The 13,306-nt window shown below is 46.4% G+C and overlaps 1 protein-coding gene and 1 long non-coding RNA gene across 2 annotated transcripts in view; both read right to left on the reverse strand.

Annotated features, from left to right (window-relative positions):
* Positions 1–6,209: 6,209 nt before the first annotated feature.
* Positions 6,210–10,980, reverse strand: LOC135376013 (uncharacterized). Its single transcript, XR_010417491.1, has 3 exons — positions 10,459–10,980; positions 8,710–8,873; positions 6,210–6,254 (listed from the first exon to the last, which is right to left on the reverse strand). It is a non-coding gene; the product is annotated as an uncharacterized LOC135376013 (long non-coding RNA).
* A 1,572-nt stretch (positions 10,981–12,552) lies between these two features.
* Positions 12,553–13,306, reverse strand: part of LOC135376020 (uncharacterized) — a 65,464-nt gene continuing 64,710 nt past the window's right edge. The window contains exon 7 of the mRNA XM_064608634.1: positions 12,553–12,694. Coding sequence (XP_064464704.1) covers positions 12,647–12,694 — 48 coding nt within the window. The 3' untranslated portion in view covers positions 12,553–12,646. The remainder of the gene's footprint in view (positions 12,695–13,306) is intronic.

Genomic DNA, 13,306 nt, shown 5'->3' on the forward strand with positions numbered 1-13,306 from the left:
TTCATTGAACAAAATTATTCTGTTAGTTTAACGAAAGCATTTTGTTCACTTAACATTCCCCCAGTGCCCCAAGGGTGGCTGTTATCGCGCTGGCAAATGAGACCGAATTTTTTCCAGTGTTATTATTAAGGTTGGCCGGAGCTGTACTAAGTTAAAAGGTGTTTTATTAACAAGAATCACATGTGTTCAAGATCGTTCTTGTAGCGCAGAAGCTAAGCATTTGGCAAAGTCTCTATTTGCTCCTCCACCTGCTTCGGGGGATCGAGCACCGATTGCTCACTGACCATCCCAGTTTCATGAATTCCTATAGAGTAGGAGTGGAAACGCTTTCCTGTACACAAGCCGGATGGCCTATCTTGCCATTGACTTTCACACGCTTTTGGTGACCCGGACGATGAACATCAAGTTTGGATGCTTCCCGGCCCAACGACACCCTGCGTTCTGGCAACAGCCGACCATTCAACTGCAACTCGTCTTCTTCGGACCGTCTGATCCACACGCCATGACCTGGTCCATTTCCAAAGTCTTCCTCTGCTCGCTAAGACCACAGGTGTACTGCAGATGCCATATTGCAAAGCACGTTCCTCCGGCACACACGCGCTTCACAGATGGATGCGCTTCACTCCTGCTGCATCTTGGCACTCTTCACCGCACCCAGCGCTTTTCACTGTCGGCCGCGACACCCGAGCCTTGCGCTCACCTGCCGGTCGCGGCAGTCGCAGCAGCCGACGCCACGGCAAGCTTCAGCCTTCGTCTGGGTGTCTCACCACGGCTCGCATAGCCTCGCCTCTCCGTGGCATACCATCACCGTCGGTCGGGACCATGGAGGAAGGAAACACAAGGAGCGGCTCTTCCCTCCAGACTAGCGTAGCCACCCTCTAGCGGTCGCTCGGGTCAAAATCGCCATTGCTTCCTGTCCACCACGTGATCCCCTCTAAAGTTTCGGTTTTGCAAGGCTTTGTTTCTCGCGCTGCTGTCCGTATGGTTTTGCTTCTTGGAAGTAATTTATTGTGAAAATGTGAGCACCGTCGTAGGAACGACGTATGGTAATATGTTCCTGTCCCGGCTGCCGCTCTCGTTGAACTGAAATCAGCTCTGTCACGGGAACGCGTTGAACTGAAATCAGCTCTGTCAAGGGAACGCGTTTTGTTCGTAAGTACACGGTAACTTGCTTTAGTCGCCCGTGTGTCTTCGAGTCATCTTGAATTGTTCATTTGGGACCTCAAACTCTGCCGCAGATTCATTTCATATCTTCAGTTGTTGTACAAATCTGATTAATGGAACGGCATTCTTAACCACTTACTCAAGAAAAGTACATACGTTGGAAGTAACCGTTGCCACACGTAAGGTTTCCGGTCCCGCGTACTCCTTTTGCGTTCTGCACACTGTGACTGGTCTTCTAATAAAACAGTAAACATTCGGAACACACAGAAATAAAGTGCAAGCACGCGTTCACCGTAATACTGCCATCAGAACTGCAACACAACTACAGCTCGCGTCGTCTGCTTTGCTGGAGCCATGCTGTCTGGAGGGTCACGTGGTAGACAGGAGCATCCCAGAATGCAATGCGAGGCCGGCTACGCTCGTCCCGATAGAAAACTGTCGGAGGGGCCGCTCCTTGTGTTTCCTTCCTCCATGGTCGGGACTCCCGACCGGCGGTAATGGTATGCCACGGAGAGGCGATGACGGTGGCCTATCTCCATGGCCGCGCCGGTGGAACTCATGTAGAGGAAGACCATCGTCCTCTACACGCTTACTGACCTCGTCCCAACTCCTCGCGGGGCAATGCGAAATATTTTGAGGTGAACGTTCCGGAATAGTTGGGAAACTGACTGTAATAGATGGGGGATATTTCAGACAAAATGGAAAGGCAAAAATGGCTTCATTATGCGGATGTGTGTTTTATGGCGTCTTATAGGGTGTTCACTGTTACCCGCTAAAGTTTTTTTTTTTTTCATTAATAAAGCTACGGGCATTCTTCCCCTTCATTGTTGGGGGGCGAGGATGCGTGCTGCGCCTGCTCAGCCGCTTTCGGCGGGCGGCGAAAATTTATAGCCTGTTCTGACCCATGCAAACCAATCTTCCATTGCCGGTGGGTGAAGGTGCGCTCCGAGGAATGCGACTTGTTGACGACTTTCGGGAAAAGTTCTGACAAGTGTCCTGGCTGTACTCGAAGACCTAACAATGCAAGGATGAAGCTGTTGCAAATGGGACAGACCTTTTCAAAAGAGGACGTGAGTGCTCCGCAGTCCTTACCTTCATCTACAGACAATGAATTGATTGGCCGGACATAGTTTAGTAACGATCCGGAAGGCCGCTAGGAAGACAAAATAATTAAAAACGCATAAATATGACAAGCTCCCGGTCTCCGCATGCAGTTCCAATATTTTATAGGTAAAGATTTCCATAAATATGCAAAATTTTTAAACTTAGCTACGAAATTAACTTTTTCCACAGCGGAGAGCTCTCGTAGTTTATCGTATCCCCAAATCTTCACACACTCCTTCACACAGCCAACTCAATGAAAGCAAACAGTGACACGAACTCATCGATATAAAACTGAATCCTTACAGTTCCCAATGTTTTTATACAACTGGAAATTAGATAGCAGAACTAACGCCCAAGCCAAGGAATAAAGTGTGGGAATACCAATGTCGCCAAACACGGCAGACAAATGCTGCAAACGGCAAGACTGACATCCCTGGCTCACCATGAGTATGGCCCGGTTTCACCACGGCTGGTTTTCTTGAACTGAGATCGAGGGTTGCAAAAACTTGAAGTTAACACTCACGTCTTATTTTACAAACGTTAGCTGGTGACATGATGAATGCTTGAGTGTTAGTAACTCCATTCAGTGAAGCACAGTTAAGCGTCCAATTCAGGTTAAAGGGCCGTCGATCCTGGTTGATTGTTGTTGATATGAAACCGGGCCTAAACCAAACCCCGAAGAACAGGCACGGTCCTCAGGATGTACCCACAGTGTCCTCGTATCCTCGTCCTTCGAGGTGTGTTCCAAGGATGTCTTGCGGATGATACTCGCGGTGTGTTCGTGAAGAGTAACTCAGGTACGTCCTGTGCCCGTCCCAGTGGGTAGCTAGCGGAACCAGAAATATTATGCATAATGTAAAAACCCCGAGACTAGGGAACACGAAGGGACAGACACAAACACGAAGTCTCAAAAATGTCTGTCACTTCGTGTTCCCTAGTCTCGGGGTTTTTACATTATGCATCATCTTCACCAGCTCGCTTGCTTCTTAGCCATTTTTTCATTGAGAAATATTACTTTGCTCCACAAGAACAGCCGCGATCCTCAGGACGTCCTCGAAGTGTCATTGCGTCCTCCTCCTTGATGGGATGCCCGGAGATGATCCAGAAAGTGTGATCATGGGATCTTTGAGTGATGGTCATTTGCGTACGTCCTATGGCCGTCAACTGGAGGACATATACAGGCGAAGTAAATTAGTTTAATCCTGTTGAGAACTGCGTTGTGCATTTCAATGCCTGGACCCATTCATTGGCGCCCCGGTTTGTTTCCCACAACCATATTCAACCGAACCAACAGTGATCATCTATAAACTACAAAAATAGTACAAAGAAAAAATACAAGGGTACAAATACAAATTGAATGGTCTCAATGGATACCCCATGCATAGAGTTCAATGTAATAATAATAATAATAATGCAATAAAATTTCTACTGTAAGCGTCTCTTCACTTATAATATTGTGGTGTTTCTTCATGAATGCAGTTATATGGAGATGATCATGGAGATGATATGCAGATGATCGAGGGATATCGACGTGTTCTTGAGATTTAACTTACCTGCTCAGACACCTAAACACATTTGTTTTGATTTTTGGGCCAATCCTTGGACCCGATTGACATCTTTCTGATATAAAGGGTGATCAAGCGTCAAATTATCTGCCTCCGAAAAGGATGGACACCCACTATTAAAAACGCATTTTGAAAGGAGTAAGCGGCAGTGGCATTCCCTTGCGAAGACAAAACAGGTACTATACCGGGTGTCGTGTTTTTAGGCGAGGTTTTAAAATAAAGTTAGACGCCGTATCTATCAGGACACGCGCACATTTTCCGTCTCGAACGAACCCAATATATACGTTGTGAGCGTAAGATAACATATGTTATTCAGCTGTCACGTGTGTATTTCAAGGGAGATGCACCTGTATAAGGCAGACGTGAGAAAAAAAGGAGGAGGAGGAACAGCTCACCCGCGACAAAACTCGACCATACAGTCTTCTGATCCGAAGTCAAACGCCTTTTCCATTTTTCATGTTTTCTACGTTTCTTCTAGCTAAAATATGGATTACTTAAATGTATGTATTTAAATTGAGTATGTGAAATGTAATAAAGGAAGGTGTCACTGGCATGGTGTAACATAGTAGATGTCTGGTGAAGTATTACAGGATGCACGGCAAGTTGAGCAGGGCATTCAGGGTACGGGTGACATCTACAAAAGTCACACCGCTCGTGACTAAAACAGGGCAGAAGAACAAGTATACACAACAAACAACAACGCCCAATAGATGATGTGCGCCTTCGTTCCTCCTTCGATGTCGAACACTGCCTCGAGGAATCCCCAAAACTGTAATGCATTTCTACATCCGACGAAGATGTGGACCAAGTTTTCTTGCTCTGCGAAGCACGTGCCGCAGGTACTGTCGCGTGGTACCGGGAAGCCTTTACCTGCGAGCCAGGTTTTCACTGGCAGCGCCTCCCTCCGTGTGAAATAACGTGAAGAATCTTTGCGTACCGATAGGAACAGACGGTTTCTTCATCACCTTCGGAACCTTGTCATTCTCTCGTCCTGTGCATAGACTCCGATATAGGGGCGCCGGAAATAAGACGCAGATAAGGTCCCGGTACACTGTCCGGATTTTAACTCTTATGAGGACCCTCTTATAGACTGGTCGCTGACACCGCTGTCGTTACTGTGAAGGTTGGCGCGAAAACGGAACAACGCGCCTGTAGAGCGCATTCCAAGACGTTATGCTTCCTCTGGCGAAAGCAGAAAGGGCGGTGATCGGCTACTTTGACCCCTGGTGCACTGGAAGCAAGGCATCGTGTGACCTGTGCACGATAGAAGAAAATTGGGTACACCGAAGTATTGCAAATGCAAGATATGTTCATGCCGGACCAGTTGAAAATCAGGCCTCGCAGATGTTCCGCATGAGGACGCCAGTCCTCGGTGACTGGCTTAGGTGACGCGAAGGCAATGACGAGGTATTTCTTCGCCGTTTTGTCCCACTTGATGCCCAGAAACCACTCTGGTGTGACATCCCAAACACGGACTGATCATTTTATCTAAGTTAATGCAGGCACCAAGCTCTCTGCAGAAAATTTCGACATGTTTCAGTATGGCAGGCACTTCCAGTATTGCAGATAAGATGATCACAATATTGTCTGTGTAGTCCAGCACACTCCGATTCCGGTTATGTGTTTCGAGATCTTTCAGACGTCCATCCGTGAGGAGTTTCTTGCACAGAGGATTCAGATACAACCAAACAAGCATAGGAGAGAGTGCACAGCCTTGCTTTACTGAGTTTCACCAAGGAATAGGTTCACTTGAGCTCCCATTAATCAGAAGCGTATCTGTTAGGTCACGGTAGCATAGCCTAACACAGGTACTCGCCCACATCACACCAGCGCAGAAGTGCAAACAAGAAGTCGTGTCTAACCTTGTCAAAAGAGCGCTTTAGGCCTATTTGAAGCTACCCCACATGTTCGGCAGTGCCTCAGCCACTTCGTACACGGTACACGGTACGCATAAGGTTGAGGTTGTTCACGAGCGATCGGCCCTTGAACCAGTAATGTTGATGTACTATGACTACCCCACTTAGTTCCAACGTTAAATATCAGAAAAGAGGAGAATAAAAAACACAAGAAAGTCTAACCCTCCGCAACATGGTATCACAGAAGAGGCAGCCTAGGAGAAGAAAACTAAAATAAAAGAAGCTGAAAGGGAAAGTGATAAACAACAGATAAGAAAAGGTAAAGAATGAGAGACAGACACCCCTTCCGAGCTAGAAGAACAGAAAAGAAAGCAGAAAAGGTGATTGATATATAGAAGCCTAGCGAAACCACAGCCATAGACAGCGGGCCCAGCAAATCAACAGCATTTATTATACAATTACAAACCAAAAACAAAAGCACCAAATACAACGACTGGTCACGCGTCCCGACAAGAAACCGCTGCCGCTTCTTTCCAGATGGACTCCTCCAGGGATCCCGCTTCTCCTGATGTACCGAGAATGGCAAACATACCCTAGGTAACTCAACCTCCCCTCTGCATACTTCGGTGACTTGACCAGTTTATTGAACGGGTGGTAGCCCGAAGCCACACCATGATAACCTATAACAATAACTAAAACCAAAGCAATACAAACTCCACACAAACACCCATATCACACACCAGTCACCCCGTTTTGAAAAGAAAGACTCTAAACTACCAGCCGCACACCCCCCCCCCCCAAAACCAACGGAACGAAGAAAGAGAGAAAAAAAAGAGAAAACAAAAAAACTTGAAGTTAGGTTAATATACAATCCAGTGAAAGAGAACGAAAAAAAACCCAACCCCAAACATGACAGGCCTACATACATACCAGTCAGACACGTGAACAACGTCACCAAACATCCAAAAAGCCCTACCAAAGTACGCTACAGAAGTGAGCGTACCACGTCACCCAACCCCCACATCACCAGTCCAAGCACCGGCTAGGCCAATAGTTCAAACTATTATACCATAAAAGGAAAATCAAAAGAAAAGCGGAAACCATTCCACAAAAACAAAAAGAAAAAGGAAAAAAGAAAAACCAACCGGGCAGCGTCCGCAACTCGCGAGTAGTAGATATTCGAGGCAGCCATAACCCTTAGCCCGAAGTACGCCACAGTAACCCACAATGATGAGCTGTTGTGCACAACCACCAACAGGACAACAAGCAACCTGATTAAACGACCCCCTGACCCGACGCCAACCGATACCCAACAACCAAGCATATAACCCGAACACTAGCTCCCCACCACAGCGAGGCCAGTGACACGCCCGCCCCCCGGGCTGCAGCTCACGCGTAACCACCCGTAGGGCCGGCATGCCGCCCGCCCTGCAGGGTCCCCCCATACCCCAACCAAACAAAGCAAAAAGCCCCCTCAACCTCCAGCACCTTAGCAGCCACAAAGGACACCCAAAGCCACGCACCGGGCCCCTACCCTGGGCGATTGCCACGCGGACAAGATACCGGACGGACTGCTGCCGCCTATCCCCACTCTAGCGAGCACTATCCGAATTGTCATCCTTACCAAGCGCAACGGCCCAGCACCGTGACCAATATAGTGTCCCGTCACGTCACCCAGCGCCATACACCTGCATCAAGGCACTGTGAGGGCAACCCCCATAGTCAGGAGGAAAATCCCCAATCCCATAGTGAGTACAGGTAGGCCGAGCACTGAGCCGCACCCACCATGCATCGCACAGCTGTATTTCCTGTTCCTAGTGCCTTTCATGCCACCCAGGGGACCGCCCCACACTCGCACAGGGACTTCCAAATGAAGCAAATGCGACAAAAAAAGGAAAAAAAAATAATAATAAAAAAGTAATATTAAAAAGGAATGGGGGAATAAAAAACTTTGAGGGGGAGTAGTAGCTATGGGACGCCACCGGGCGAGGGAGTCGCCAATCCTCCTCTGTCAAAGACTTTGGTGGTGCCCCCGGTGAAGGGCTCGCCTGTACCCTACCAAAAAGGATTCTGACACTGACCCAAGGCGAGGGAGTCACCAATAATTCTCTGTAGAAACTTTAAGGTCAGGCCAGACAGGTACTACTCCATGCTTCACTACCCGAAAAAACAAAACAAAAACGCGAAGGCGTCGAGTCACACCAATGGCACAACCTCTCCGCCCCAAGCCCAACGGCCGCAATACACGCAACCAAATCCCCAATGCAACCAAACCCGCCTGAAATCGAAGGCCCACGAGGAGGGGAAAAAAACGGCAACGTAACAGGCACTCTCACCCCCCGGCACTGCTGCAGCGCAAATCCTACACAACAGTGCAGTCGGCAACGACCCAGGCGCAGCATACGAAAACCAATGCTGAAATAATAGGCACTTCTCATGCAAACCTAAGTCCACCCACACTACCACAATGCCCCCCACTCGAAGCGGTATCCAAAAGCATGACACTCCGTGGCCACGGCACGCGTCTCCTCACCAAAATCTTTCCTAGGATTTTATAGTCGGTGCGCAAAAGACTAATCAGTCGGAAATCGCCGTTTTCGTAGGCGCCGCTCTTCTGTGCCTTTTTCCTAACCAAGACAATTCGTGCTCATCTCATCGAAGGAGGAATGAGCTACCGTTCATGAATGAGTTGTAGAGAGACAGAGAGAGAGAGACAAGTTGTAGAATGGGTGCGACGCGCTTAGAGTAAACCTTATAAAAGGCGGTACCATCTGGGCCCGGAGACTTCTTCCGTTGCACTTTCTTAATGGCCCAAGCCACTTCTTCTACAATTATTTCTTTTTGCATCCTCTCCCTTAAATGCACTGGGACTTTAGCTATATTTTCCACCATTGTTGTTGATGGGTCGATCATCGCTTTCCCACATGGCACATTCCACAAGACACCTGTATCGCTTTCCTCCAACGTATTACGTTATCGCCAGTATTTATAGATGGGATCATTTTCGGCAACTTGCTTACTTGCCAGTGCTGCCAAACCTTCCTTCTGTATGGAGCACTTTTACTCTGCTACGTATCATAACTCCAGCATATTCTCTGTTCAGCAAAGCTTGCAGCTGTTCCTTGCATAGTCTGATGTCCTCTATAAATAGACTGGGAGTTCCCTCGTCTTCGGGAATTAAGAGCTTGAGACATGAAATTAATGAGAAATGAGAAAACATGAAAATTAGAGACATGAAATGAGAAAACATGAAATGACATGAAAATTACTTCTAGCATGCTGGATAGTGCACTTTTGGGAGATGCAATTACCTCGTCCCGATGAGAAACAGAAGTGCAGGCAGTGTTTGAAGCGTGACACATCAACTACCACATTGAATAATCTTTTCAGATGCGGTCGTGACTACGACTAAAGCCTCTGATTGCGCAAAAGACATGAAAATTACTTCCAGCATGCAGGATATTGCACTAATGGGACACGCGTTTACCTCTTTCCGGAGAGGAACAGAAGTGCTGGCAGCGTTTGGAGCGTGACACATTAACTACCACATTGAATAATCTCTGCAAACGTGGTCGTGATTACGATTAATGCCTGTGATTGCGCAAAAGACATGAAAATTACTTCCAGGATGCAGGATATTGCACTAATCGGACACGCGTTTACCTCTTTCCGGAGAGGAACAGAAGTGCTGGCAACGTTTGAAGCGTGACGCATTAACTACCACATCGAATAATCTCTTCAAACGTGGTTGTGATTACGATTAATGCCTGTGATTGCGCAAAAGACATGAAAATTACTTCCAGGATGCAGGATATTGCACTAATGGGACACGCGTTTACCTCTTTCCGGAGAGGAACAGAAGTGCTGGCAATGTTTGAAGCGTGACGCATTAACTACCACATCGGATAATCTCTTCAAACTTGGTGGTGATTACGATTAATGCCTCTGATTGCGCAAAAGACATAAAAATTACTTCCAGCATGCAAGATATTGCACTAATGGGACACGCGTTTACCTCTTTCGGGAGAGGAACAGAAGTGCTGGCAGCTTTTGAAGCGGGACACATTAACTACCACATTGAATAATCTCTTCAAACGTGGTCGTGATTACGATTAATGCCTCTGATTGCGCAAAAGACATGAAAATTACTTCCAGCATGCAGGATATTGCACTAATGGGACACGCGTTTACCTCTTTCCGGAGAGGAACAGAAGTGCTGGCAGCGTTTGAAGCGTGACACATCAACTACCACACTGAATAATCTCTTCAAACGTGGTCGTGATTACGATTAATGTCTCTGATTGCGCAAAAGACATGAGAATTACTTTCAGCATACTGGATAGTGCACTTATGGGACGCGCAGTTACCTCGTTCCGGTGAGGAACAGAAGTGCTGGCAGCATTTCAAACGTGACACATTAACTACCACATTGAATAATCTCTTCAAACGTGGTCGTGATTACGATTAATGCCTCTGATTGCGCAAAAGACATGAAAATTACTTTCAGCATGCTGGATAGTGCACTTTTGGGACACCCAGTTACCTCGTCCCGGTGAGGAACAGAAGTGCTCGCAGCATTTGAAGAGTGGCTCATTAACTACCCGATTGAATAATCTCTTCAAATGTGGTCGTGATTATGATGAATAATAATAACAATTTTTATTTGTGCCCAAGAACGACCGCTAAGGCCATGGTGTTTCTGATTGCGTAAAAGACATGAAAATTACTTCCAGCATGCTGGATAATGCACTTTTGGGGCACCCAGTTACCTCGTCCCGGTGAGCAACAGAAGTGCTGGCAGCGTTTGAAGAGTGGCACATTAACTACCACATTGAATAATCTGTTCAAATGTGGTCGTGATTACGAGTAATGCCTCTGATTCTGCAAAAGACATGAAAATTACTTTCAGCATGCTGGATAGTGCACTTGTGGGACACGCAGTTGCCTCGTCCCGGTGAGGAACAGAAGTACTGGGAGCGTTTGAAGCGTGACACATTAACTACCACATTGAATATTCTCTTCAAATGTGGCCGTGATTGCTACTAATGCCTCTGCTTGCGCAAAAGACATGAAAATTACTTATCTAGCATGCTGGATAGTGCACTTATGGGACATGCAGTTACCTTTTTGTGAGAGAGGAACAGAAGTCCACGTAGCGTTCGAGGCCGGATACATTAATTACCACCATGGGTAATATCTTCAAAAGTGTTTGTGATTCACGTTAATGACTCAGGTGGCGCAAATAATAAGAAAATTTCTTCCAGCATGCTGGATAGTGCACCTATGGCACAAGAAGTTACCTTTTGCCCAGAGAGGAACAGAAGTGCACGCAGCGTTCGAGGTAGGACACACTAATTACCACAATGGTAATCTCTTTAAAAGTGGTCGTGATTCCCATTAATGACTCAGGTGACGCAAATAAAAAGAAAATCTCTCCCAGCATGCTGGATAGTGTACCTATGGCACAAGAAGTTACCTTTTTCCCAGAGAGAAACAGAAGTGCTTGCAGCGTTCGAGGCTTGACACATTTATTACCACAATGGAAATATCTTCAAAAGTGGTCGCGATTCCGATTAATGACTCAGGTGGCGGAAACGACATGAAAATTATTTCCATCGTGCTGGATAGTATACGTGTTGGGCACTCAGTTACCTTTTTATGAGAGAGGAACAGAAGTTCAGGCAGCGTTCGAGGTTGGACACATTAATTCCCACCATGGGTAATCTCTTCAAAAGTGGTTGTGATTCCCATTAATGACTTAGGTAACGCAAATAAAAAGAAAATCTCTCCCAGCATGCTGGATAGTGTACTTATCGGACACGCAGTTACCTTTTTAGCAGATAGGAATAGAAGTGCACGCAGCGTTCGAGGCTGGGCACACTAATTATCTCCATGGGTAATCTCTTCAAAAGTGGTTGTGATTCCTATTAATGACTCAGATGGCGCAAATAAAAAGAAAATCTCTTCCAGCATGGTGGATAGTGTACTTGTGGGACAAGAAGTTAGCTTTTTCCGAGAGAGGAACAGAAGTGCACCCAGCGTTCGAGGCCCGACACACTAATTACCACTATGGGTAATCTCTTCAAAAGTTGTTGTGATTCCTATTAATGACTCAGGTGGCGCAAATAAACAGTAAATGTCTTCCAGCATGCAGTATACTGTACTTACAGGACACACAGTTAACTTTTTCCCAGAGAGAAACAGAAGTGCTTGCAGCGTTCGAGACTGGACACATTTATTACCACAATCGTAATCTCCTCAAAAGTGGTTGTGATTCCCATTAATGACTCAGGTGGCGCAAATAAAAAGAAAATCTCTTCCAGCATGCTGGATAGTGTACTTAAGGGACAAGAAGCTAGCTTTCTGCGAGACGTACAGAACTGCTTGCAGCGTTCGAGGCCGGACATACTAATTACCACCATGGGTAATCTCTTCAAAAGTGGTTGTGATTCCCAATAATGACTCAGGTGGCACAAATAAAAAGAAAATCTCTTCCAGCATATTGGATAGTGTACTTAAGGGAAAAGAAGAAGAAGAAATTTCTGACAGTTGTGAATTAGCAGATGTGGAGTCCACCTGTCTCTGCGTGTCCGTTTTGGCTGCTTTTATTTTCTGTGATCACGTACCAGTTACCCAGCACCTCAACTCTTGTGAACCTAACAGCATTACACTGCTGGCGACATTCTACTACAGTGCTACAAGGTGCAGCCTATACGATTCCTGGTGTTTCGGTGTTTGGTGATTCCTACTTTTCGCCACCTAGATTGATTCGGCTTTCTACCGCAAACATTAACAGTAGGTGTAAAACGGGACCTCATTCTGCGTCTGAACACAGTTTGAAAAGGAGCCCACAAGCCGGGAAGTTACACTTCCAGTGCTTTTACTTATTTATTATTTCAAATGGAACACACACACGCACGGACACACACACACACACCGTACCACACGGACACCGTATCACACGTCGCCAAGGTCGTTCTTCTCTGTGTTGATCATTCCTGATGTCTGCAAGAGAAGGACAAAACGTTTTAGTCTTTTGCTTTTGTTTTCAGCATTCACGAATATACTTGATTCAGCTAATAACAGTCAGCATACAATGAGAAGAGTTTTGCTTTATTGAGGACCTAGATGAACAACTGTCGCATATTTACATGAGGGTGTCATTCTCCTAGTGCCGAAACGAATGTTTGACACTGTGTCATAATATAGCACAGATGACGACGACGGTGGATCAACTGCATGATGAAGAAAGCTCGTGCTCTGGACGAAGACACAACGGACGCTGTGCCGTGTCTGTTTGTTGTGTCTTCGACAGTTGAGGCTTTCTTCATGATGGAGTTTACAATGTGTTTTTTGCCTGAAGCCACAAGGACCTAACATGTTCTGCAGATTCGTTCACACCAATATTCTTTAACGTTGAGCGAAGAAGTAAGACGCAAGCGAGCTGCTGCAATGGACACGTAAATGACCTCTTCTTGAGCATAAGGATGCATGGAAGCAAGAGATACCAAAGAAGTAACACAAGTCAGCATCTGCTGGTTTCACTAGCACAGGGTTTGTTCTCTCCCCTGTCTGTGCTCGTTTGCAGTGCTATAGTTTACCTCGATGCTTGTTCTA

The sequence above is a fragment of the Ornithodoros turicata genome, chromosome 1, assembly GCF_037126465.1.
Source record: "Ornithodoros turicata isolate Travis chromosome 1, ASM3712646v1, whole genome shotgun sequence".
Lineage (NCBI taxonomy): Eukaryota > Metazoa > Arthropoda > Arachnida > Ixodida > Argasidae > Ornithodoros > Ornithodoros turicata.